This window comes from Lepisma saccharinum, chromosome 13 (genome assembly GCF_977018435.1).
Source record: "Lepisma saccharinum chromosome 13, izLepSacc3.1, whole genome shotgun sequence".
Classification (NCBI taxonomy): Eukaryota; Metazoa; Arthropoda; class Insecta; order Zygentoma; family Lepismatidae; genus Lepisma; species Lepisma saccharinum.
In genome coordinates, this window is record NC_139241.1 from 61,442,969 (window position 1) to 61,470,423 (window position 27,455).

Below are 27,455 nucleotides of genomic sequence, written 5' to 3' on the forward strand. Positions count from 1 at the left end.
CTTTGTTCTGCACATTGTGTCTGTACTCGGCTGAAAAGTTGTCCAGATACATGGTGTCGTAAGGCTCGGCCTTGATCTCGGTCGTGTACTCCCGGAACTTTGAGAATATGTTTATGTCGTCCTCCACAGGGGCTATCTCGCCGTCGGTGGCGTTGGATGAGCTGTGATCGCCCCATGACGAGTAATCTGATATTCCCTCTCCTGTTAACTTCATTGCATCAAATGAGCTTCGTGCATCACCTTGACCACACTCTGTCATTGCAACAAGGGGCTACCGACAGAAGGCATATATAGCGGTTGTGGAACGCTCTCAACATTAAATTGCTATTGTTGGGCACTAGGAGGCTGCCTTCAGAATTCTCTCGGTCATAGGCAATGACACAATCATTGCAGACTGCCCTGAAATCAAAATAAGTACATTAACACTTGCATTCATACAAAATGCACACTTATACACAAAAGATTAACATTATTTTTTACCGGCATCCATTCCTGTAGATCGACCACAAGGAAAAAAACCTTGGGACGAGAAGTCCCCGTGCAGCTTTCCCTTCTTCACTCCACCTCGGGCCATAAGGAAGCATGGTCCACAATCCCCCACCCCTACTCATGGGGGTACAGTGCACAGGAGTCGCGGGTCTGCGCAAGTTGTTTTGCTCGTGGTTCCACTATAGTTTCTTGTCCTCTCAGACATGGATTTTTATGAAAGGCTTGAAGGGGATTTCATGCGTTAGATCCAGATCTGAGGAACATTTCTTTTTACGCTAAGAGCCCTGAACCTGACCCACCTAACAACGAAAGCATTTAGCGACGTACTACTCCTTCACACCCCCAAGCATGTTAGGTATATGGAAGCAGTAGTCTGTATTCAATACAGTAAACAAATGACTGCTAGCAAACAAAGAATCATATAGGAGTGTATGGACAGGAAAAATCGTTCTCCAAACAAATAAGTAATTTCAAAGACACTGAAGTTCATGTTAACAGAGATAAATAGAAAACAAATAAAAAATGTCTGTGTATCATGATTAATTCAGAATTAAACAATCGGAACTTGGGCCCCACAATAATTTTTCCACAGCAAACTATTGGTTTTGGCATGTGTTTCTGATAGAAAAAATTAATAACAGTGGCAACCACGATCCTGGTGAATATATAGGCTACAAGGTAAAAGTTGTGTCTTGCATGGGTTCGTAGCACCAAAATGAGGGCTTACCAAACATTACTAAGTTGTTTGTTTTCAGGCCATCTTCATGTGGTGAAACATAAACCACAGTTGCTAAATGTTACTATGTAATATACTCAACGTAACCACATATTGTGACAGTTTCATAAAAACAACCATAGTGAACTTGATTCAGCACTAATTTCCTAATCTAACATGTTACAAACTATGCTTTAAGAATAAGACCAAACGGACCTACATGCATAATTCCTCTAATCAACTAACTCAATTGGAAACATTAGCCACAAAGATCACCCATGCAGAAAAATAGTACAACACAAAGCGATTTCACGAGCACGAAACAACACAAACATTCATAAGATGCAAAACCTTCTTAAAGTTATGTAAAATTTCAACTTCCGTGTATTTTAGGAAACTTATTTTCTTAAGATGTAATAAAAAAATCAGGTTTAATTAATGTTGCCCAAAGAAAGATGAAAATGGACTCCCTTCCAATTTGTAGCATCACTATCACAGTTGGGAGCAATTACAGAATACCGGAAGTATCTCAGATTGCTTTCAAATTCGGCATACTCACTAATTGAGGCCTCCTAATCACGAATCTGAAGTTAAAAGTTGTCGGAAACGTCTAGAAATTGCAAAATAAGCGAAAATAAGGCATTAGTTTTCAGAATGGAAACAGTTTATTTTCGCGAATTTTTTTGTTTCACAAGGAAATATATATATATATTCCTGATACTACCACGACACCAAATTTTAACTATGTTTGCCTAACCTAACCACACGTCAGTGGTTAGTGGGGCTAGCGCCAATGGTTCATGGGGCTAGCGTCAATGGTTCGCAATTATTTTGCAATTTCTACATCCTGATACTACCATGACACCAAATTTTAACTATGTTTGCCTAACCTAACCACACGTCAATGCTTCATGGGGCTAGCGCCAACTGTTCGCAATTATTTTGCAATTTCTAGATGTTTCCGACAAATTTTAACTTCAGATTCGTCATTAGCAGGCCTCAATTAGTAAGTATGTCAAATATGAAGAAAATCGGAGGGGGGTCCGGTCATCTTAAGTCATACCTTATTTATTTATTTAAAGACATGACACTATAGGCAAATGCCCATTTACAGTGTCTTGTATTATAACACTGTTTGGTACACAAAATATGCAATCAGCAGAATTCATAAGTCAGCCAGTAAGGCAAATTAGAGAAATATGAAATGTGTTTTTGAAGTTATTGTACAAAAATGCAAGAAAGTAAACAATGGCTTTGATTCTACTGCAAGCATTTAATATTTTGTGCGAGAAATATGGTTGGGTTGTTTAATATCATAATGAGACTTCAGACAAAATATTGTCATGCAAGATATACCCATGTTGCCATACAGTTACAGGATCTAAGGAAGGCTTTACAAACATTATAACAAATACAAAAATATTCTATACAAGATATTCTTAAACATAGGAATAAAACTTTTTGATTCAATCACTCAAAAATTTGTTTCAGTTCTCAGATCATGTACTTGATGTTTACTCTTTAAGAATGATTGTTATCACTAGTCTTAACATTTCGAACACAAAGGTAAACGGTGTCCTACTTGAAACTGAATTAATATGATTGGATGAAGCATGCAGATATGAAACTTGAGCCTGAGTTATATTCTGAGAAATAAGATGTTACAGTATGTTTGCCTAACTGAAAGCAAAACTGGAGACTGAAGTTACTAACACAGAAATATAGTAAATAGTAATTTAATTTTTCCATTATGTGCTTTGTTAATTTCGTAACAAAATAAGAAGACACAAATGTAAGACAAAACAAAAATTAAGTCTTTTCAATAAAACAGTTTTAAATTACGACTTTGTCCAGAATTTCAATAATTTCGTTAACGGATTATACACCACAGACTTAACTGTATATTACAATAACTTATAACACATTACAATTTCTCAGTCGGACGAGCTTGAAATTTAAACACATTTAACTATTTACCTCTCGAATACTCATTCCAAAACCACCTTTTCTACGATTGAATGAAGACGACGCTTTTTCAAGTTCATTATTAACAATTGAATTACCAATGATAACGGGGACTTAATTATGTGAACTATCCGCCTATGGGCAAGTGGTTATTAAACTGTAGAATAATTATTTACTCAATAATAAATCACCGTCAAGATCCGAGCCACTAATTTGCATGCAATAAATCAGAATATATTAATTGAATTTTTAATTACCTCTCATCTTACCTAAGACTTAATTGAAACGAGGAAATATTGAATGTTTCAATCTGAGATGCTTAATTTCCAAAATAATAGCAGTCTGTTATGAAAATCAACAACAACAAACATTATACTATATTAATTGAAGGTAGCTTTAAGAATAATTAAACAAGATGGCAAGTACGCGCATTCCAAAGTCTACAAAGGTAAGATGAGTTCTGCGTCGGAGATCAAATATCGGTATATCTAATGTAAAGGGCTTTAGCCAACAGAACTTCAGAAAACACACAAACAACAAGAGGTTATGTTTTACATTTTAATGAAAACACCAAGATGGGCTACCGAATGGTTTTCAGTTTCTCACATAAAAATCTCCACCACAACTACTCAACGAAATATTAGATGGGGGGGGGGGGGTAATTTTCGATCCCGAATTCTGAAAATCTCTAATTATGGGGCAAGAACAAGTTCAAAATGTTGGGTGGGGTGAAAGAACTATGAAAGAAAACCGAAAGATGCACACATACATAAGTTACATATACGACCAAAGAGTAGACTTCCTTTCTCTGTGATAAGACCATAGAATGACACGACTGACTGACCGGACCCACTAGATGCTAGATGGAGTACTAGCAACATCGTCTCCTTGTGATCAAGAGGGTCCGGGTTCGATAGCCGGTGAAGGCACATAGTGTCTCGGATCCTATTTTACAATGTACGTCAATTCCCGAATGATATCTGTGCATAAAGTTATCCAACCGGGCCACCCGAAAAGTTGTTAAGAAGGGAATTTATAGCGAGTCGAATAGGGAATTTTCACTCTTCGAAAAGGGAATTTCGATTTTCGTGTTTATATGCAGTTTACCACTGTGATACTTGTTCTTACAGCACTGGAGTAAAGTTCTTGCAGAAATCAAGAAATATACAAAAATATTTAGCGAGCAGATAATTCGGACCATGCCAGAATAATTCCTACATCATCATTCCGGAGAAACAATTCACTGAGGTGTGTAAGAAGTGCAAGAACTCATTATGTGTATACGTGATGTTTTTGCAGTACATACATGAAAATGAAAACAAAGTTTTACCAAAATCTTATCTAGTATCGAAATGACTATTTTCACCAGGTGGTGAAGCTAGCTTTTGAGCTATTTTCATCAGATTTTAAACCGTGCATGTGCTTGATCTACTACCTGGCCTACTACACGTATGTGTGCATGCTTTAGTTGTTGTTGTGTATCAAGCTTACATCAGCATGCATTTTTTTTTTGTAAGGACAACGAGTAATATTTCTGCACACTATGAAGTTGGGAAAATACCGCAAGGTATTCCAACACGAACTGGTGCTAGTAATATGTCACATGACGTAAGTATGAAGGTGTATTGCATTCCTTAATGTCAGGTCAGGTTTAGGACTGTTGTCATTAAAATTATTTCTATAATTACTTCCCAACATATTTCTGTAAATACATCCCAATTTCTGGTCTTCAGCACTTTCTGCTTTTCTCACTACCTGGTGACTAGTAGTTGCATCAGTTTTTAATATAAATTAACTCCTTAGCAGTATAAGTTACTGTATAAGTAATACTGCCAATGAAATTTTTAAGTCCACTTTATGGACAGTTAGGCTAATTGGGACTGGACCTACATTTTAAAATGGGAACCGAACCATAATGTGCCTCCACCAGGCATCGAACATGAGACTCCTTGATTACAAGGTGAAGACATTACCGTTACGCCATAGGAAGGCCTCCAATACTGCCAATGAATGTAATAAAATACAATGCTATGGTCAGGTAATTATTTTTGCTGTTGAAAATAGCCCCATAAGCTGTTCTCAGCACCTGGTGAAAATAGTTGCAGTCATCCTGTATCAGGGAAAGAAAAATAACAACATCCTCTGCAGAAAATACCTCTCATACAAATATTACAATATAACACAAATTCTGTGATCTTAGCTGAATTTTCAGAGTCCTGAGTTTATTGACCAGTGAAACAAGTCTTGTCCAGTGAACCAATAACTATATTTTACTTATGTCGATATTTATATTATTCTCCGAAAGTTTTCTAACCACAGCCAGATGGGATCCCGTTCGATCGTCGCTCTCTAGAGGCAGCGAAGGAACGGAATCCAGCAGGCAGTTTCTAACGTTGCCAGTGGTCGAAGTGAGAAGGCTGGTATTACCTCAGTTAGCAAAATTGGTAAAAATTTACTATCCTTCGGACACCTCTAATTTTTTCGTTTCGTCAATTTTTGACATTCGTACTTACGTATCTGCTTCGCAGAACATTCCTGAAGGTGTAGAACATCTAGAAATTGCAAAATAAGCGAAAATAAGGCATTAGTTTTCGGAATGGATACTGTCGATTTTCGCGATTTTTTTTGTTTCACAACCAAATATATATATTCCTGATATTACCACGACACCAAATTTTAACTATGTTGGCCTAACCTAACCGAACTAACCTAACCATGTGCCAATGGTTCGTGGGGCTAGTGCCAATGGTTCGTGGGCTAGCGTCAATGGTTCGTGGGGCTAACGCCAATGGTTTGTGGGGCTAGCATCAATGGTTCGCAATTATTTCCAATTTCTAGATCCTTTATAGATACTAACACGTGCCAATGGGTCATGGAGCTAACAAAACACAATCACGACACATCATGTTACAGTCACGACGCGTGGTGGTGTACGAAGGTGTACGCGCCAAACGCTATTCTCCGTCGGAGAATTAATTTTCAACGAACAACATGAATTTCAGCTATGAAACATTCCCACAACACACAAAACATCTTCCCGATGTTCGACAATGCTACAGGAACTTATTACGGTAAGTAGTTTCTTCTGTAAAAATAAATAAATGTGTCCGAAGGATAGTAAACTAGTACCGCAAAATTTCCACAAAGATCCCGCAGCTGTCTCATTGTCACCATGTTAAACCATTGCAGCATTCCCCCAGCTAGCTCCAAGCACAGAGAAATTTATGTAAATTCCACTTCATGTGCTGTATGTTCCCCTGAGAATGCAATTATTAAGGTGGATGGTTTTGAACAGTGTGTTGATGTTGTTTATTCAGTGCTATATTTGAATAGATTGGACAAGTTTTCACACTGTATGTTCCAGCAATTATTTAACCCATTCTTTATCATAAGTGAAAACAGTTTGTATGTGTCACACAGTTGTACACTTCTAAACTACCACCCTTGTTCCTTTTCAAGTGCTGAAAGTAGGGGAGTGGAAGAATGATGCTGGGGGGAGAATATCATCTCTATAAGTGGAAATTCTAACCATAATGTGGAAACATACCAGCATCTCGCCAATTAATCTAACACTTTCCACTTCCAGCATTGACTTTCAATACCTCTTTCCAGTTCGGATTGTTTTATGATTTTTTTCAAATTCTCCTAGCAGGAAGACTAACTATCGTAGAATTTTGTCAATGAGTACTGTGTGGATATAAAAAAAAAGTTATGTTGAAAAAAAAAACACCTTAAAAATTACCTTATGCAAGCATGCACGCTTCCCTTGGACAATGCTGTTGACTAGCGACTATAAGTATCATAGACTAATGGGAATTAATGTAGAAGTAAATCAGAACTGTAGTAGAGTGCATTTATGGACTTTATATTAATGCTAAGCGAACCAAACCTGGGCTGCCTAACCTAACTACGAAATCATATATTGAACAAAATAGTAATCACTAAAACTCCGCAGTATGTGTTAGCAGAAGTAAATCTAAATCAATCCACGTGAAAATTGCATTTGTAGCATGATGAAATTGCAATAAAACAAAAGGTACTTGGGCCCCTCTTGCGAATGGTGAATGGATGTGTTGTACAGTCACGGACACTTCTGGGTTATAACAATCCCATTAACTTTCAATGGAATCGTTACAACCCAGAAGTGTCCATGACTGTACCACACCATTGTTTCAACTAATACTTAAATTAAATAACAACAACGTATAGCTATTACTTTTCTTGAAGTAACTTGATTTCAACACCTCCATTGTACTGATATCACAACTTTCCTCTCAAACAATGCAGCAAATACTTAGTATGTATGAGGAGTATTTGTAGCACTCTAGCAAAGCAACAGGTTAAGTAATTGTTTGTAGAAAATGCTTCCTTATTTCTCCAGCAACACGCCTAAGATATAATGAATAATCAGGCTGATGAAACCTTCTGTAGTTACGCAGACTGAAACATTGGCAGTAACAAATAAGAAAAGGAGGTAAAACATGGAACCACTTTGTGTCTAGTTTTGTACATCAAGATTCAAACCTATCTATATCTTCTTTTTAAAGAAAATACCAACGATATCTAGTAGTGTTTACTCTGTGAACTGTCCTGCATATATGAAGAAAGAGAAGAAATTAATACATCAAGCTTGCAGTTGACAAAAATAATTATAAAATGTTAACCTTCATTGCTTTTTTTAAAACTGGTTGTTGTCATTTTTATTACTGAATTTTTTTTTCTCCTATAATTTTTTCTTGCACCTAAGTATTGGAAGAAAATAAAGCCTGAAACACTGTCTTTAGAAACGCAGTATCAATATAGAGTGTGCTGCACTTCAGAACAAAGTTATTTTACTTTTAAATGGAACATGTATTGACTGATTCAATATTTCAAATCTTTGTTTGAAGAGAACATATCTGTCATATCAGCACTTGAGAAGGTACAGAGATCTATGTTGTCACTAAAATATCAAATAGCACTCAACAACAAGGTAATTACAGATTTGCAGAACACATTGGATGCTGAAAATATAATACTACTTACTGAGACAGTGGTGCCACAAATATGTGTTTCAGTAAGAATTGCAATTGATACAGTAGCAAATATTGCTCCTCCCACTTATCCAGTGTGTTTGTATGCATGCAAATATTGAAAAAGAAAGAGATGTCAAAATTATACTTGAGTGTTCACCAAGTGTTTACCAGCATCTGAAACGTTATTAGAGCAGCTGCTTGAATGATACACTTTTTCAAATCTCAAATCTTCTAGAAAATATTCTGAGGAACAAGGTACCCTATTTACATGTGTATAAATTTCACCCTGGTTTTTGATTGGGAAAAGTGACAAACAAATTATATCTCGTATATAATGCGCAGTACAATCCAGGTTCAAGAAATGGCTCTGTTAGTTGTAGGTCATAAATCTGTTGCTATGCCGATCAAGAGTGATTGACATCATACCTATTGAATGTGGACCAAGGGAGAATATCCTCTTGAGTAAACAGTAAGTCACCACCCCCATCTCCCTCCACTGTGTAGCATCCCAAAGCTTTCACTCTTTATCCACCTTATTTATTCTGTAATAGTAGAAATTGAGATCAATATTACCTTATAGATTTGAAGTGCTCAGGAAGTTATTTTCTATTATTTCTTGCCCAACAAATACTTCTGATATACATCCCATGTGATGGCAGGTGCATCCTCGAATTCCTCCAGAACGGCACTGCGTTTCTTGGTGTGAAAAATTGTTGAACATGGCCTTTAAACATTTATACGTGGTTTTGCTCATTTGTTCTCTACTTTTTCTAAAAAACTTCAAAATCTAACTAATGTAACATTTATAGGAGTTAGCAGCATAAAATATATTTCCTTAAGGCATTTACACCCTCCATCTGTGTCATATTATTTGCCCAGTAATACATTTTAATTATTATTTTCTTTTTTCTTATCTTTTCTTTCATCCAAAGTACCATAAAAATCAGAATGTTCCTTCATTTTGTTATGATCTTATTTCAACCGCATTGCACATTTGTGTCGCCACCTTGAATGGAATACTGTTGCCATATTCAGGAACTACAGAATTTAAGCTTTCCAACGATATATAACATGATAGGGTTCCATAAACATGAAAAATCAATGCAAGTGTCACAAAATCATGGCATGACCCTGTACGGTTTCATGTTGGCTGTCTGAATTATTCCATGCATAATACCACAGCCACCTCTAGCACAAGGCCATGGCCATCGATGTGGCAACATTGCTCCCACTCGTGGAAGGAGGCTGGTTAGCCTGACTCATCTACTGCACTCGCGTGCTGCTTTTGTATATACAAACAACACAATAATTACGCAATAAGAGTGGGTGTCATTTTTTTACACACAATTCCTTAGCGAATGTGTAAGCATAGTATTTTAAGCTTCTTAAAGTGTTATAATTATAGGCATTTCATTTTATTACGAAAATAACTTTACAGAAATTGGGAATACCCAATATAAAAAGATAAGAATAAAAAACCTAAACCTATGTTTTACCTGGTTGTAACTAAAAATAGGTATTTAATAAGTAACTTATTAATATTATGATTTATTCAACTGTGACTTGTTTACATTGGTTAAAGAAATAAATAATAAAATCCATAATAATTTGAGTGTATCTTTTGTACTTTCTTTTGTTGTGCTAAACTACATATAGGCTATTATTGTACAAAGAAGGGAAATAAATAGAAATACATTTTTTTCAGTTTTCATGTTTTAAGATCTAAAAATGAGTCAATTTGACTGATTAGTACATTTATTTTATCCTCTGATTTAAAAAAATTGTTACAAAAATCTAAACCAGCTGTTAATTGCTTCCATTCTGAAAGAAGAGTTTTTAAAAATTTGTGATCCCTCACGGCAGATGGATGAATTCGGTATGATACCGCCATTTATATGAACTTCTACACCCAAATTGTGATTTATTCTTACACTAGCACTAACCTTAGGTGAGTTAGTAATATCCAACTTGTAAACAATACAACAAGTGTCACTGGTAAAAACAGACCACTCGTGTTTATCTGACAGCTTGGAGCTTACATTTTCACTTAGTAACTCAAAAGAGTTCACTTTGTTATCCACTTCTATCCGCTTCTGCAACTCCTCCTTTTCCGCTTTCTGCCGCTATTCTACATATTGTTTTCTTTCTTCGGAAGTTTTTCCTTTTTTACTAGAAGGCTTACTTAAATAAGCAGGCAGGGTAGGTAAAATGTAAGGAACTGCATCTTCTGATAAAAGAGCTTTGCTTCTCACAAATTATTTTCCGTTGCCCTCTTTGTCTTTGAATTTTTCGGCTAAACTGACGTCTTCGGGGTTAAAATGATTTGCACACACAAATGAATTGTTTGTAGGTGTCCAACTAGCTCTAGGACATGCATTTCTGAGGTTTTCTTTTCTTGAAATGTTAAAACACGGCACATGTCCCTGTGTTTGAATTTCAGAGTCGTCGTTACCGATAGAGCACACACTATTTTCCTATGCATTCAAATGGCGCTAGAGGCTTGCGACCAGCCTCCTCGCGACGTTGCCAATTCTCATTCGCCGTGGCCTTGTGCTAGAGGTGGATGTGATAATACGCACCACAGTTTTTGGGGGTATTAATTTTGGAAAAAGTGTGCATTATTTATGAGTAAATATGGTAAGTAACATAGAGATGGCAAAACTGGAAAGTAAGTTTTGTATTGTATCTACATTGTGTTGTAAAAAGTAGTGCAATATGCATTATGTAAAAAATACTCCTGTGAAAACCTGCAATCTCTTGTGCGATACATTGGTGTTTGGTGACAACACTGGTAATGTTCCCTATTTGGTGACAACATTTGGAAAAATGCATCACTGATTTAAGTTTCTGGTGTCAGTAAATTTTGTTTTACATATAGGGTGGAGGCACTAGTTATGTTCTTAAGGAAAATGTACAATAGTATACAACTTTTAACATGATAATCATTTTACTGACTGCTTACAAAAATTATGATCACTGGTACAGAGTCTGTACATTATGACTAAGCATTAACAAATACAAACAAGTTAGTCAGAAAAAAGTTTTAAAAATGTTAACCAAACTTGACACTATTCTTCAGTTATGGCCACCCATTTTCCCAACTTATGGCCACCTTGTGTATGAACAAATAATGAAGTAATACAGACGAAACACAATATGTTAAAGGTAAATAACATAGTTTTCAATGAATGAACATAGTGTAAATGTAGTTGAACAACATAAATTAACATTTCCAGACTTCTCAGGTCACTCTGTAGTAAACAAAACAACAAAATGTCAGTTCCAAAAATAAAAATAAGAAGAAAAAGTTTTCACACATTAGATAGTAGCTTCATATCACAAGGAAATTAGGTCTAATGCAAGTTCACTGGCAATAATGTTATACAGAAAATTACTTTCTTTCCAGTGTGTTAACAGGACCAGGAAATTTTGTTATCAGTGTCGCCCCTCTTGCATTAGGATAGGCTCCGGCAGTTTTCCCATAATGTCATTCACATTTATTGTTGAAATATCATTTTCTGCAGTGGCCATAATCAAAGAATCTTTACAAACCTGCATCTAGTAATGGCCATGTGGTCTACACACACTGTTTTGTGGTTATTTCTATTTGAGGATATAAATAATGCAATTCTAACATTTAAACTTGCCTCTGAACAAATTATATGTTCCTGATATATATAACAACTGTGGAAAACATTATTGTAGCTCTATCTTTTCTTACGAAAATGCATAAGAATTCTACTGTAACAAGCAGCTTACTTCCTACAGGAAGTACAAAGAGGAAACATGGATATCCAATTGGAAAGCTTATTTTACACTGATTTATGTAAGCTGTTCTCTGATTGACTTTAGATCACCTGGTAGCTTACCAATTAAATATGAACAGCAAAGTGGCCATAAGTGGGGTAGTGGCCAAAACTAATGCCTCCACCCTAGATCTGAAATATTCAAATAAAACTATTCATATTAGACTTGTAACACTAATGGAATTAGTAAATTGATGAATGAAATTGCAGTCGAATACTTCCATATTAATATTAATTAGGGCTGAGCTGATACCACTTTGAACCGATACTTGTATAATTTCAATTTAAAATAAAAAAGGCTATATTATATGTATGTATGTATATACGTGTGTATATATATATAATGTGTGTGTGTATAATTATTATTATTACATTTTATACCTATGCATTTCTGAGGGGTGATGAATAAATTAACCCACCAAACGCTCTGTTGCAACGATGCATCTCAACTTTACAGTATTTTTTTTAGATCACTGACAATCAATCAGATGTTTCAAATATGAGAGAAATATTAAGAGAAGCTAAGAGCGAGATAATCCACACTCCCCCCCAATGTTGAAATATTAAATCATGCCTCTTCAACCTCTTCTAAAACTAAGGGATCACTCGTCCCAAACTAACATTAAATCATCCATGAACACAAGAATAATTGGTGATTTACCAGCCCCGGACACAATGACTAAAACTAACAGTAACGCTGTAATGTAAAACCAATCTCGTCTCTTTTTTGTCCTTTAAAACAAAGAACAGAAATTTCTAAACGAAATGTAAGGATAGTCCAGTCTCTTGCTTCTATATCAGGCGATTGACTTCAGTGATATTCCACCATAATTTTGCTTTCAACATATATATATTCGGAAAATGATTTTTTTTAAAAAAATGAATAGTTCTATCCCTTGGTGTGGAGGAAAATCTAAACCCATCACCACACTTTCCAGAAAGTAACTGCTATCATCTGTCGTTCAAAGAAAAGAATTTCCGAGAATATTCTATGTACTATGCCTGAGACACGTCCACCACATTCATGGGCAATTAACTTTTTGGCTGTGGGAAGTCTCTAAACAGAGATATGTCCGTAAACACCAAAGAAAGTGGAAGGATTAGACACAGGTACCTTGTTGGCCTTCGGGACCTGCTTGGGGTTATTGTTACACGAGACTGCATCTGTACGAACAAAGCCTGGTAGACTTCAAAGAGAACTAAACAGAAGCAGTGAACTTCTATGGGGATAATTACACTTTAAGTGTGAGTTTGATCTGCATATGGATCTTTGTATCACAGACTTGCTGTTCATGGAAACTTGAGTACAGGCTCATTTAACAAATACACAACTATTTTTAAGTTCTTTTTTAAACCAAACCTTTGAAAAGGAAGAAATTTTGGTTTTGGCCGTGCTTCTAGCAACTCAAAAACAATGGTATCGGCTGGTATGCATGCAAAAATATCAACCGATACCGATCGGTAATGGCTCAGCCCTAATATTAATCAATATGTTGAACAACTTTAAACTGTTACAATTTTCAAACGTCATTTTCTCTGCATTGGTGAGAATCAGAATCGGCATAGTATTGACATTGGTATCGGTTCAGCTGTGATTGGAAGTATAACTAATAGTTAAATTTATAATGTTTGCTAAATTCTTACACATACTAAAATTTTTATAATTGTCTCATTTTAGGAGCTAGTAGCAGTATCTTGTGCGAAAGATGGTTTGAAAACCTGCAGTGTCTAAGATATGATACTATGAGTGGCAATGTTTAAAAGAATGAAAAGTTAGCAAAGAATCTGAAATTGGTGGGAAACATCCTTAAAGGAATCATGTATCCTTGGCAGGGAGTGGCAAATATTAAACAAGAGCCAAGAAGCATCGTACCCCAGTATAATGTGAGAAGGGATCATGTAGGCTCAAGCAGAAGAGATATTTATGGAGATATAATTGCAGAAGATGACAGGAATTGTTACAGAAGTCCAGGTAGAATCAGTAGAGGTGATCTTGAGAGTGACCCGTTAAGCTTTAACAATATATCAGTAATTGAAAATGATAGTATGCAAATTCCAAGTGATTCTGGAGGAAATATATATAGGGTTATGCCAGTGAATAAACTATCCATGCATCATGTCAGTCCTAGTAAAAAGAGGGGTCATTTTGCGAGCGAGGATCCGTTGGAAGTGCAGGGCGAACCAGTCGCTGAGGAGATGGGTAATGATGAATTCATTACAGGTTTGAAAGAGGAGTTCTTGTATGATGAGAAAAGCATGATGCAATCGGAAGATAAGACAATTGTTGTGGAGCGGAACGGAATTGCCATCAAAGTCTGTGACGTTCAAGCTGTTCTTGATAGTACCGAAGCCAATAAGGATAGATTTATCACAAAAACTTCAAGGCGGTATAGGAGATTCAGGAGTGCTTTACGGCAAAAGCGACTGGCAGAAGCAGCGGCCAAGCAGTCCGATCAAATCAGTTTGGGTGAGCAAGTTGCGGAGCCATCTCACAGCGAAGACACAAAACCCAAGATTTTACCTCAACAGGAAAGCTCGAGTGAATTAGCAGAAGAAAGGGCCAAGGGTGGTGAAGATGTTACAGGCCATGAGAAGGGTGAATCTGAGTGCAAAGAATCTGTTGTAGCAAGTACAAGAGTAGTAGATGAGAATGACAACAGTACAGGGAATGTTGCTCAAGTGGAAGTGAGTATAGATGATCAGAATGAGAGCAAGACTAGCTTAAATGTCGAAGCAGCAATTAAAGAGCCCCAAGTCAAAAGAAGAAGAATTATGCTGGGTCAAGTTCAGAAAAAGGCACCAGTAAGTATTAAGGCAAAACGGCCTTGTGAAAGTGTGAATAAAAGTTTCAAATTTCCAAAAATAAATGTGTCAACTTTAACAAGACAATCATCTATACCCAAGAAGAAGAAGAAGAAAAGAGCATTATTGGACAGTCCTAAGAATATTGCGGAAGCAACCAGAGACCCAGTTGCTGAAAAGACGACTCAAGTTTCATGTGAAAACCAGCTCAATACTGAAGTATCAGAGCCGGAAATCAGACAAAGTACGGAGCAAGAACATGAGGATAATGTGGAATCCACAGTCCAAACACCAGAAGAAGAGCCGAGTGTTGCAGCCGAAATAGAGCCCCATTTGGTGGCGCTGAAGGAAGAACCACCTGCCAGTGACATGTCTCCGGAGTTGGACGAACAAGATTCATCCGTGTCTATTTCTGTACCAGGTCTCCCTGTAAAGGCTGAAGTGAAGATAGAATTCGAAGAATTCCAGGCAGATATGGCACAGCAGCTGTTACAAGAAAGGCAAGTTATTATTGAACTTACTTAAATTACACTTCAAACTAGTAGCTTGGTGATTGTAATTTGCATGTTTTTATTAATTTGGAGTGTTTCTAAAAAATACCCAGGTTCAAAACTGGATTTTTAAATAAGTAATGAAAGAAAGTAGTTCATATGACATTAGTGCAATTTAATATGCACGAAGTATCCCTTCACTCTTGCTTCACCACATATGTTCCTTGATAAACTGTTTAATCAACATAAGACTTCAGGTTACACCATATTGACAGATACATACAAAAAAAGTGTGTTGTGCACAGATTTAAAATGAATTTACACCATGTCAAACTCCATGGTGCAACGGCTCTCTGAGGGCCAGGGCCTACCAAGCAGCTTTTTCATTGGGTGACATGTGGTCAGAACATCGAGGCCCATTTCTGCTGGTTTCTGGCTTTCAAGACCAGAACCTGCTACTTCTCGTTTCAAGTAAGTTTCCAATTCTCCTTACGATGTCAGGTCAACACAAAAATTCTGGGGACTCCCACCAGGCATCAAACCAAAAACTGCTTGCGCCACAGGCAAGAGTGCTAACTATTTGACTACATGGGAATCCACAAATTATCTGTAACATACACTAATGTTTTCATATATCCACATACTGTGACGGCACATTTCCCAGGTTTCAACTCTGATCAAGACATGGGTCTGGTGCAGGGCACACCCAGCTGGCAACACACACCAAAACTAAATGCTACAAGCTTTAAACCTGGTCATCCTAACCACATATGAATTATTAGACTTAAGTGGAATTGTAGGTTAGGAGGGCCAGGTTTAGAGCTCGTAGCATTTAGTTTTAGCATTTGTTGCAAACCAGACCCAATCTATTATTGCATTTGTTCTGTCATCAATTTCAACTGTTCATCATCGTTGCAATTATATTCAAAGGAATAAGCAACAAAACAATAACTAAAATAGAAATACAGTATATGTGCTTGCCGAATAATCTTATCTAATAGGGTGATGGACATGTGCTGTGAATTAAAGTTACTATTAAAATTCTTCAAAGAACAAATGTTAGTTAATTTTTTAAATACATTCTGTGTACTTCATTAGTGTCTTAAACCTTTACCCACATCAATAACCTCGACATTATACCAAGGTAAGTTATCAATTTATAAAAAAACTTTATTTCAATCAAAATGCAACTAAAAATAGGACCATTTTTTAACATAGTTCCTACCTTTTCATCCATTTGTTCCACCATTGCCTAAATTTTTTCATGCTGTTTTTTTTTTCCAAGCCATAAATGCACCCTTTTGTCCAGTTCTAGATCTGGTTTAAATCGACATCCCCTTAAGATATAGTGAACCAAACAGGTCATATTATGTTGGTGTAAAAATCTGCCAGTTCAACACCAAGCACGGACAGAGTTGAAATATCTATTACATGACAAATGTGAACATCTCGAAGTGCATTTAACACACAAAAATGTTTTCAGTTGACTTGCCACTACACCACAGTATGTATTTGTATCCACATTAAGAGCCATGTTATTAATTTGTGAACTTGTAAACAACTTTTATAAACACACTTCCAAAAGTTAAGCACGCGATGGTAAAATCAACAAAAATGGAAAAGTGAAGCTTTGATTTACGCAAAATTGCACATGAAGGTAGCAAATGTGTTTATGCATTAAAAAAAAACAACAACAAGAATCCTGTACAAAGATGAAAAAAACAAATTTACTTTTCATAAGTTATATGATGACGTCACATTTGGGTCATTAACATAATGATGTTTAAAGGCAAACAAAACTTACAGTAATATGGTATGTGACCACCCTGGACCTTTACACAAACTTTACAACAATTTTCCATGCTTTCAATGAAGTGATCAAACCATCGTAGATGCGAGCAATGGCCATTCCTCCATTAGGGCAGTTTCCAACTCGCTGAGACTGGCTGGAAAAGGTAAACGTGCAGAGACAGCACACCTGAAGGCATCCCAACGGTTTTCAATGGGATTAAGGTCAGAGGAATACGCCGGCCTCTCCTTATGAGAAATGCCTTCACTTTCCAGGTACTTGTCAACGATGTTGGCTCGATGGGGACGGGCATTATCATCCATAAGGAGGAAATCAGGACCAACTGCTGCTGCATAGTGTCTCACAATGGGGTCTAGGACTTCATCCCGGTACTGCACAGCCATCACAGAACCTCCTTTAAAGATGTGCAGGTCGGCACAATATCCCATTGAAATTCCAGCCCACACCATGACGCTGCCACCTCTGAAAGCGTGATGTTCGAAGATGTTCTTGGCCTGATTGCATGTGCCTCGTTCTCTCCAGACCCTTACACGCGTATCATCTGATTTCAGGGCAAATCTGGAGACGTCCGTGAACTGACGTTGTACTAATCTGAGACAGTCCAATTGGCATGTTGACGTCACCACTTTAATCATGCCCCTCTGACTTGGACGGTTAGTGCAACACAAACACGTGGTACTCGGGCATACAATCCCTTCATGTGGAGCCTTCGGCACACAGTACTGGCAGATATTGTCTTACCAATTGCCGCTGCAACCATGGATGTAACAGTTGTGGAGGTCGCTTGTCGATTCCGCTTCGCTACTATAGCAATATATCGATCATCAGAGGGGGTGGTAACCCTTGGACGACCGGGCACAGGTCTCTGGACAACTGTTTGACTTGTTTGGAATTGTTTCCATAATGGAGAAATTACCGACGCCAAAGAAAATAACGACATCTTTGATTGACTGTCCTGCTTCAATGCATCCAACAGCACACCAGCGCTCACTATCTGTTATTCATCTTCTTTCAGCCATAGAAACACTAATATTATCAAAAATAATCCTACAAAAGTTATAAACACTTTATAACTTTTGTTATAAACACTTCGTATCAGCTTTTAAATTCACTGAATGCTGGTGTCTTCAGCGAGAGTGTCAGCCTGGGTCCATATCCATGGTAACGGTTGAAGTTTTTGCGTGCGATGACATGTAACCGGCCAAATGAATGTATCACTTAAGTGTGAAGACACGTGAAGTGACAATGTCAGAGTTGAAATATGCAGATATTAAACACCAGAACACAAGAACAATGTCTAGATTAGGATGTGTACTATAGGCTGTGGAAAGGCTCATGTGGAAATCACTAAAGTCATAAAGTGATACACTAAACTTCATAAAATTAATAGTTTTATATTTTGCATTGATACTATAAAATATTGAAACAAAAATAAACCTTCTTGCTCATTTAAAACATTGGGAAATTAGTTTTTATTTCATGTTAATGTATAATAAGCACCCATCGGTATATTCAATTTATCTGAAGCCAAAAACTGTAAATGGGTTTCGGAAATATTATGGGCCTCACACCAGATTCTGATATGATAAACATTTAACACAGTGCATTGTTAAAGGGAAATATTTAGTTTTCTGACCTAATCGTCCTGATACATTCAGAATGTTGACTTCACTTTGAATAACATTTGAAAATAATGTAAATAACATTGATAAACTTTAAATCCATGTCCAATCTTTACTGTTCTGCATAATCTACCTTTATTTTTCAAATTAGGTAAAACTGTTTCATACATTTGAATCTTACTCTAAATTCTGAAGAATTCTCACCGTTCTTAATTGCTATGTAATAAGAACTGTGTTAGAGTTCCGTATTTAAGATAATTTTTGAAAATTTAACGTACAGGATTATTAGGAAAGGGCAAGATTTGAATTTCGTATTCAATAAGCTAGCAAACTTTGAAAACACAATTCTCGTTTGTAATGTGCACACATTTTTTATTTTCGAGAAATAAATATTTTGGTAAATATTTTGTTGCACAAGTTACCGTGCTCATAGATTGGAGTTTCTTAAGAGCATTTTTCTTATTAAAAGTTTTGCACACACACTCACGTTTAGGTGAAGAGTGAAAGTGTACAAATATGCAATGAACTTAACTAGTCAACTCTAACCCACTCGAAACACCTTAATGCTAAGAACGACCCACTAATTCAAGCCAATGGAAAGGGGATTTACGATCACACGGAAAATATGAAGAATATTGTTTAAAGTAACTTATGTGAATAAATCCAAAGCAAAATGCATGAGAACACAGTAGGCCTTATGTACTGTACAACCAGGAGAATATTGTGATCGTTAAAGGCATTTAATATTCCTTAACGGTAGACAAGCCAGGTAATGGTAAAAATCAAAAGGCAATATTTGATTCAAGTTGTTTTTCAGTACAAGGCTTAAATTTTAAGAACTTACATAAACGTGCATTGAAGTAGATGTATATATAATGAAAATATAATCACATACTGTAATCTAAACTTGTGTAAAATTTCGAATTCGAGAGTAGTAATTAATCCATTGAGGATTTTTATATTTCTTGTTCTTTCAAGTCCACTTTATGCACATATAGGCTAATTAGGACTGGATCTACAGTTTAAAGTAGGATCCGAACCACTATGCTCCCTCACCGGCTATTAATCCATTGAGTAGATGCAACTTTTTTAAGTATAATTTAATAAAAATAAATTTTGCTCTTGTACTTGTTACATTTTGAATAGGTTAGGATAAAAATATCTCACTTTGTTACTCTTCAAGGTGGAGTTTCAATGAAAATAAAGCAAATAGGTTACACGAAATGCAATGACTGATTGTGCAAGGTATGAATCATTATTCTTTAAATAGCAAATTTTCACTTTAATACCTTGTCTACAGATTTTCCTTCTTAAATTTCCACACACCTTAAATGCTACTTTGAAATACACATTTTTTAAAAATTACATCGCAATATGAAAAAATATTTTGCTGTTTTTGATACAGAAATATTCTACAAAGCGACAATATTGAGTGAAAGGGTACAAAATTATCGACAATATATTTATGAAATAGGCTATTAAAATTGAATGAAGTCTTAAAACTTTATTGATTGATATTATATTTATTTGACGTAACGTTTACCATAATGATATAAAACTGGAACATAATAGGCCTATGTTATTGAAGAAGTAACTGAATATTCTTTATTATGTCTAGAAAGTAAATACGTCACCTATACACATTGAACTGCACAATTTCTGACAACATATGCACAAAAATATGGACATAAAAATTGCAATAATTTTTTCTCATGTTAAATAAAGGAATATTAATAGTAATATGGATGACATCCATGTAATCAATATGTTCAATCATCTAGGTTCGTACTGGCTGAACTCAAACATTTTTGCACTAGCATGTAACTGAGATTTGTATTACATACAACACACAGATTTACTTGTAATTGAATCAGGATATAATCATTTTTAATTTGGCATTATAATTATTAGTCTTACTCTGAAATAAATAAATTTACACAACCTCTTTTTCGAACTACTTGCTCATTGGAATAGATGTATTTCCCCAAACCGTAGGATCAGTCCTTTGACCTCGCCAGTTTTTTTTAGCATCACAAATTCAGGCCTGTAGTATCTCGAAGGTTTATTGCTTATAAAGAAGAAAACATCACATCAGGAAATGTTCATTTGTGTACTCGATTTTGTGTGATCAGTTTTTGGCATGGTTTCCTATCTGCATAGTGCAACACTAGCGCATTATTTGTTTCATGGATAAATTCACCTCTCACAGTCATTTCGTCATCACCAGAGTTAGGATTTTTAGGGGAAAATTTCATTGGGAAAAAGGAAGGGAAAAGGTGCTAAAATAAGACACAAAAAGGGGCAAAAAAGGTGCTGATTGGGGAAAAAAAGGTGCCGATAATTATAATGCTTATTATAATTTTCCCTCCTATTTTATTAGTCTAAGCTATTCACTCGAAGCTGTGTACACATCACACACATAGGTTGTGTTACAGTTATTCACCAGAGTCGGGGGAAAAACACAAAGCTGTTGTACCTTACAACATTAAGCATTTCTAAATTTTTAAAAGTGAGTTTGTCTCTTTTCGGAGATAAAACATCTTTATATAAACTGAAGCTTCTCTCTACATCCACAGAAACAAGTGGGGCAAACTTAGTAGTCACTCGGAATGGCAACTCTGTCGAAGTGGCAAATTCCACAACGTCCGGATTCTTGTCAAGACTAGCCTCAAGTTTGTCTCTGGCAAAACCATCTAACACCCCCCTCACAGTAGTAAAGATATCCCATTGTTTTTTTTATTTTTGACGCCTTGTTCTTCTAAGCTTTTGATGGCTGTCGAAAGGTACTTGTAGGAATGTACACAAAATAGTTCTTTTTTGCAAATCATCTATCTTGTCTGGGAGGAGAAGTTGCTGTGCCTTGGAAATTGCATCTGTGTCGGTTGAATCGAGGGAAAGCACAAACTGCTTAATTTTTTTCAAAATTTTCACACAGAAATGCAGCACACTCAATACATGATCCCCAGCGAGTAATGATGGGGAAATGTGGCAGGGGCAGGCAGGTAGTTTCTCTGTAGGCAAGAATGCGGCTCGGGGCCTTAAGGAGTATTTTCCTCAGATCAGATATGAACTCATTTACAATGTTGTATTTGTTCCTAATAGATTCAGAAACCCTGTGAAGGGCATGAGCCAAACAGGTTACATGCTTTAACTTAGGGAACAACGGCTTCAATTGGTCAAATGCCGAAAGCATGTAGGGAGCCTGGTCAGTAACTACAAGAACAACTTTTTCGAACTGAATTCCACCGGGCCTCAGTTTTTGACAGAAATCCATAAATGACTGCATCACTGTACTGGCATTGGTTTCCTGCAACTCATACATATTTAGTAACATGAGCTTAACTTCCTAACCTGTCAGAGGAAAAACCAAAATGTTCAAAACATATCGTTGCATTGAGTCTGTCGTCTCATCCAGAATGACACATATATCGCAATCTGACACTTTCACCTTAATTTTACGAACAGTTTCTTCATACACGGGTTCAATATAGTCTTTCCTTAACGTACTCTCATCGGGCACTGACAACCGTGTGTACTTTTCAAGGAACCCTTTCAAGGCCGGATGGTTTTTTCAAGGAACCCTTTCAAGGCCGGATGGTTCACCTTGTTAAGTGGAAAGAAGCCTGTGTAAAAGATGCACACAAGTCAACATTAAATTCCTGCACGCAAGTCAACATTAAATTCCTTTAAATTTTGGTTCTTGGAAGAACACTGCTCAAATGCATTGCGTAAGAGAGGCTGCCGAGATTTACTTCCTTGCAGATTCTTGTTCTTTTGATGCTTAGAGCTGGAAATATGTTGCTGGATGCGATCTCTCTGGTGTTTTTCATCTAATGTGATTCCCGTATCACAAACCGTGCATCGAATAACAGTTCCACCACTTTCTATGAAGTCGTGCTTAAATTCTTGAGCCAGACTGAGAAATCGGGATCTGGGCACTTTCGGCATGGTAAAGTACATGCACTAACAGCATCTAACAGAGTGAAAAAGCAGGTAAGGAACTTACATCCACAAACAATATCTGTCCACTGCGCACACATGAAACGTGAAACCCACCATTTCAGAAACACATTGTTGCTTCACTGCTTCCAAGACCAAACTGCGTTTCCTTCTTCCTTCTATCTTAAAAAAAAATAACGGCGATCTGATGCATATCAGTAGCGGTCTTTCCATTGTCGATTTCAAATAGGCAACAATCAAGCACAGTTTAAATACATTCAATTTCAGTGAACAATGTGAAAACATCTTAAAGAGAAAAGTATCGCGAAAAAAGAAAATAAAAATTCAATGATTTGCTGAGGAAATATATTTAACATCATCAGTAAAAGGACACAAAAAGGGGAGGAAAAGCGATTAAGAACACGAAAAAGGGGGAAAATAGATAAATGTCCCAGAAAAGGGAGGGAAGGGGAAAGGTTATCAAAAAAGGGGAAAAAAGGTGCTGGAAAATTAGCTCCATTCTCACGTTGAGGCAACATTTCACACACTGAGTCCTTCCAGAGAGGTCTTACTTTCAATACGAAAAAAAGGTGCGCACCTAAAAATCCTAACTCTGGTCATCACAAGTAAACCAGGAATTGATCCAACCTCTTTACTTCTAATAAGCTTGGAAAGTGTGTTGATTCTTGCACGAAATCCTCGCTTTTATGCTATTTCAAGAGCACAGATTAAGCACCTGGGTACAGATGATTCACTCTCTACTTACAAAAAGGAAGCTACACATAAAAACTGACATCTACATCAGCCACTCAAATTCAAATACGCTTTCAAAACTTTGCATTGCGTGCTTAACTTTTGGAAGGCAGTGTAGATAACCTATATTAGGATTAATGTCCTAATAATATTCAATTTATATTTTAAGGATGGAAGATTATATCAATTCAGGACCCAGTTCAGATGAAATATTGAGTTACCCTAGTGTTTGGGATAACACGGAGGACAGTGTGGAAGCGACATCTTCCAGTGAAGTGCACATCCCAGTGACTGTGTTGAGTGCAGATGACAGCATAGGGTCACAGGAAGACATTTTGTCAATCACGCCCTCTCTCTGGATGAAGACTAGCAAAGATGTTTTGCATGCAGAGAATAAAACTTATAAGTGTAGTACGTGTTCCAAATGCTTCAGTACCAGTTCGGACCTGAGGAAACACAAAAGGATACATACTGGGGAGCGTCCGTTCCGATGTGCACACTGTAACAAGTGCTTTAACCAGAGCTCCAACCTTCGAATGCACATGAAGGTTCATGTAGGGACGAAGTGCTACGTGTGCGATATGTGCAATAAAGGGTTTCTGCGCAGTTGCGAACTGAAAGCTCATGTTCGCATTCACACGGGCGAAAAACCATATCAGTGCAAGTTTTGTAACAAGTTGTTCAATCAGAGTTCGCATCTCAAAACACATGAACGTATCCATACAAGCGATAAGCCGTTTCTCTGCACAATCTGCAGTACGACTTTTGCGACAGCGGATGATCTCACGAAGCACGAAGGAGTGCACAGAGGTGAGAGGCCGTACACCTGCAGATTCTGCAAGAAAGCTTTCAGTTCCTCTGCACAACTGAGGCGCCATGAAGCGATGCACATGGCAGAGAAGAAATTCAAGTGTTCGGAGTGTGATAAGGCATTCCTTCGCAATAACGACCTTCGCAACCATTTCCGAACACACACTGGGGAGCGTCCTTTTCAGTGTATTCTCTGCAAAAAGACATTCAATCGAAGATCCCACCTGAAGCTTCACGGAAAGGTTCACATGAACGAAAAACCGTACATGTGCATTATATGTCATGAAGTCTTCACATGTTCAGAAGAGTTGCGTAAACATGATCGGATCCACGGAAGAAAGAAACCATGTATATGTAGCTTTTGTGATTTGGAATTTGAATCGCAGCAACAGTTAAAAAAACACAAAATGACTCATACCGAGAGCACATGGTTTGCATGCAACTTATGCCCAAAGAAATTTTTCCGAAGTTCTGACCTGAAAATACATGATCGCGTACATACAGGTGAGAAACCATATGTTTGTGCTACGTGTGGAAAGACATTTGCACGTAGTGATTATTTAAAGGCCCATGAACGAATACATGATGACAGTTAGCTGTGTTTTATCAAAAATTGTACTATTTATTTCTTTATTTATTATTTATTTAAGTGATGGGGAAACTGGTAATGTAGTATCTCTCACTACATGTTATTAATAAGAAAATGATGATTTAATCATACATTTCTTTTAATTTCCTCAGATATTTTCAGCACAATCAACTGCAGTTACCAGGATGTGGAATATACGTATATAGCAAAGTGCTAATAACACTTGTTTTTTAGTGAGAACCTATGCCAATATTTTTGTTAGATATCTCTAGGTACCTTGATTTTTCAAAAACACGATAATACCAAAAAGTGCATGCTTGTCACACATTCAAGATAGAGACATTTTTGGTGAATTTCAACATATTTGTCCTTATGAAATAAAAATTACTAAAACATCAAACATTCACAATTGCAAGTTGCTTTTGGTTTCTGAACTAATGCAATTCGAGATCTGAACAAACTTACCTTCCACTCCCTGTGTTTCATGGAAGAATGTCCTTCACATAACACGAAAAGCAACTTTAGGAATGGCGAATTGCTACAACTTGTTCATTGTGTTCAACTTGTGTGACTTTTACAACACTTTTTTTTTTGTGAGCTGGTAGATCAGCATGATTACAGCTTACACATTGACTGTCATCAGGAACTTCATAAATGCATGTTAAAACCTCTTGTAAAATTAAAGAAAAGGATAAAAGCAGGTTAAAAAGTGTAAAATAGAAAACCGTGGGTGCTGTGTGTAAGTTCTGCTGTCTGTACAGAAGGTTGTTTCATTCTTATGATAGTAAAATTTGTCCCCATTTTAGTAGGCTGTAAAACCCTGTTTCCACCCGCGAGCATGTTCTATGTGAGAGCCCTGTTCATGGCAATTGCACGACAACGGAGATTCCATTGTTGTGAGACATCTACCGAGCACAGGCTGATCAAGTTTTGCCCACTCATCCTTGCACACTTTCCAAAGACCACCAAGCGTAGTTGTGCAATGTTTTTTGATGTTCTGTTTCAGGAGGCCAAACACACAGAAGTGCATGGGTGCTGCATCAGGGGACTTGACAGGTATGTCTCTAAATCGGATAGCCTTCACACCTGTCTCCTGTTCCATACCGGACATGTAGGCCACTGTTCTTCTCGCAGTATGGCTGCTGGCCTTGCCGTGGTGGATGTGCACTTTGGTGATGCCATTGCCATACAAAGCAGGTGCATGTTGGGGGTAGATGGGGTCTAATATGTGCTCGATGTAGTAGGCTGCATTCACCTTTACATTTGATGACACACAGTGTATAGGAAGCTTCCCATTTGCACAGAAACCTGCCAATACAATAAACCTTTTCGGGAAACTTTCTTTGCATGATCCTTCCCATTGATAGAGCAGTAGTAAATCACGTGTATCTGCTTGGATCCCATCAAATACACCCATGCCTCATCTAAGGTGATAACAATGCCATTTGTTGCCTGCTAGGTAGCCCTCATACAGCCATTTGCATGCCACCTGCCGTTGTGCAATGTGCTTCGCTGTGAGAACGTGAACCTGCTGCTTGTGTGACACTTTTGAGCCCAAAATTCTGACGTATGATTCGGTTTACAGTTGCTGTTGACCGTTGTACACGTCTGGCTATGTCCCGTTGTGTGGGTGGATTCTCCTTGGTGACACACTGGCGTACCTTATCAATGACGTCATGACTGCGTTCTGGAGCCGGTTGTCTCTTTTGCCGCTTTTCACCTGGCAATGCATGGGTTGAAGGTGGGTTTGCATTGCGATTGATTCCCTTATCAGACACTGCAAAACCTTCCATCTGGCACTGCCTTTTAATTTGGGTATAGCTGTAGCCCTCCCATAAAGGGGTGGAGTTTCGGAGGCATGTTGATCACACACGACTCTTCTTTCCCTAATTTGTTCGATTAACTATCTGGCCTTTGGAATCTATGTGGATCACGACACTGCCGCAAATACAGCGCCTCTGGTGGTGATTTGACAATGCTATCATAAGGATGAAACAACCTTCCATGTAAGGTCATTGATAGTAGCCAGTAAAACCAAAACACAATGACAGACGTCAGAATTTCCCATTTTGCACTTCTTAAACCTGCCTGTTTTTACCCCCTTTCTTTAATTTTACTCAATGCATTAATGCACATTTATAAAGTTTCTGATGAAGGCCAGCATGTAAGGAGTAGAAACACTGCATTGAATGAAAAATATCATATGTAAGTCCCACAACTTTTTTTAATATGAAACTTACTGTGTTGAATATCAATGGTAATGCAGACCTTTACAAAGAAGCATAATAAAATCTGTTACATTCTTAATACATGCAATACCTTTAAATTCATGTGATGAACTACACTAGATTGTCCTCACATAATTACAAAGTAAAATATAAAAATATGCTTCGAAAGTCTGAAACAGACGATGAAATGAACAGAAAGAAACATGTGCCCTAAGTAGGATTGAAACACAATACACTAGGGTGCAGTCGTGTGATGTGTTATTTGAAGAATCAATCAAGTGAACATATTTATGCAGTGTCACACTGCTAGTTTGAAATGCAGTGGAACCTTAATAACTCGAACTTGAGGGGGGAAAAGAAAAAAATTGAGGTATCAAGGATTTCGACTTACCAAGGTTCGAGTTTGAGGGCCAAAATCGCT

General features: G+C 37.1%; 1 protein-coding gene across 3 annotated transcripts; it reads left to right on the top strand.

Annotated features, from left to right (window-relative positions):
- Positions 1-4,101: 4,101 nt before the first annotated feature.
- On the top strand, positions 4,102-27,432 carry LOC145997344 (uncharacterized). Of its 3 annotated transcripts, XR_014442891.1 has the most exons (4): positions 4,141-4,417; positions 13,669-15,292; positions 23,577-25,466; positions 25,508-27,432. XR_014442891.1 is itself a non-coding variant. In XM_083134300.1 (3 exons), exons 2-3 carry the CDS (start codon positions 13,809-13,811, stop codon positions 24,811-24,813), a joined length of 2,721 nt encoding a protein of 906 aa, XP_082990426.1. In that variant the 5' UTR covers positions 4,102-4,126; positions 13,669-13,808; the 3' UTR covers positions 24,814-27,432. The 3 variants fall into 3 exon arrangements, 2 of the variants coding, with proteins under 2 accessions (XP_082990426.1, XP_082990425.1); XM_083134300.1 differs by lacking the exon at positions 4,141-4,417 and adding an exon at positions 4,102-4,126 and having other exon boundaries at positions 23,577-27,432; XM_083134299.1 differs by having other exon boundaries at positions 23,577-27,432.
- The last annotated feature ends 23 nt before the right edge of the window (positions 27,433-27,455 follow it).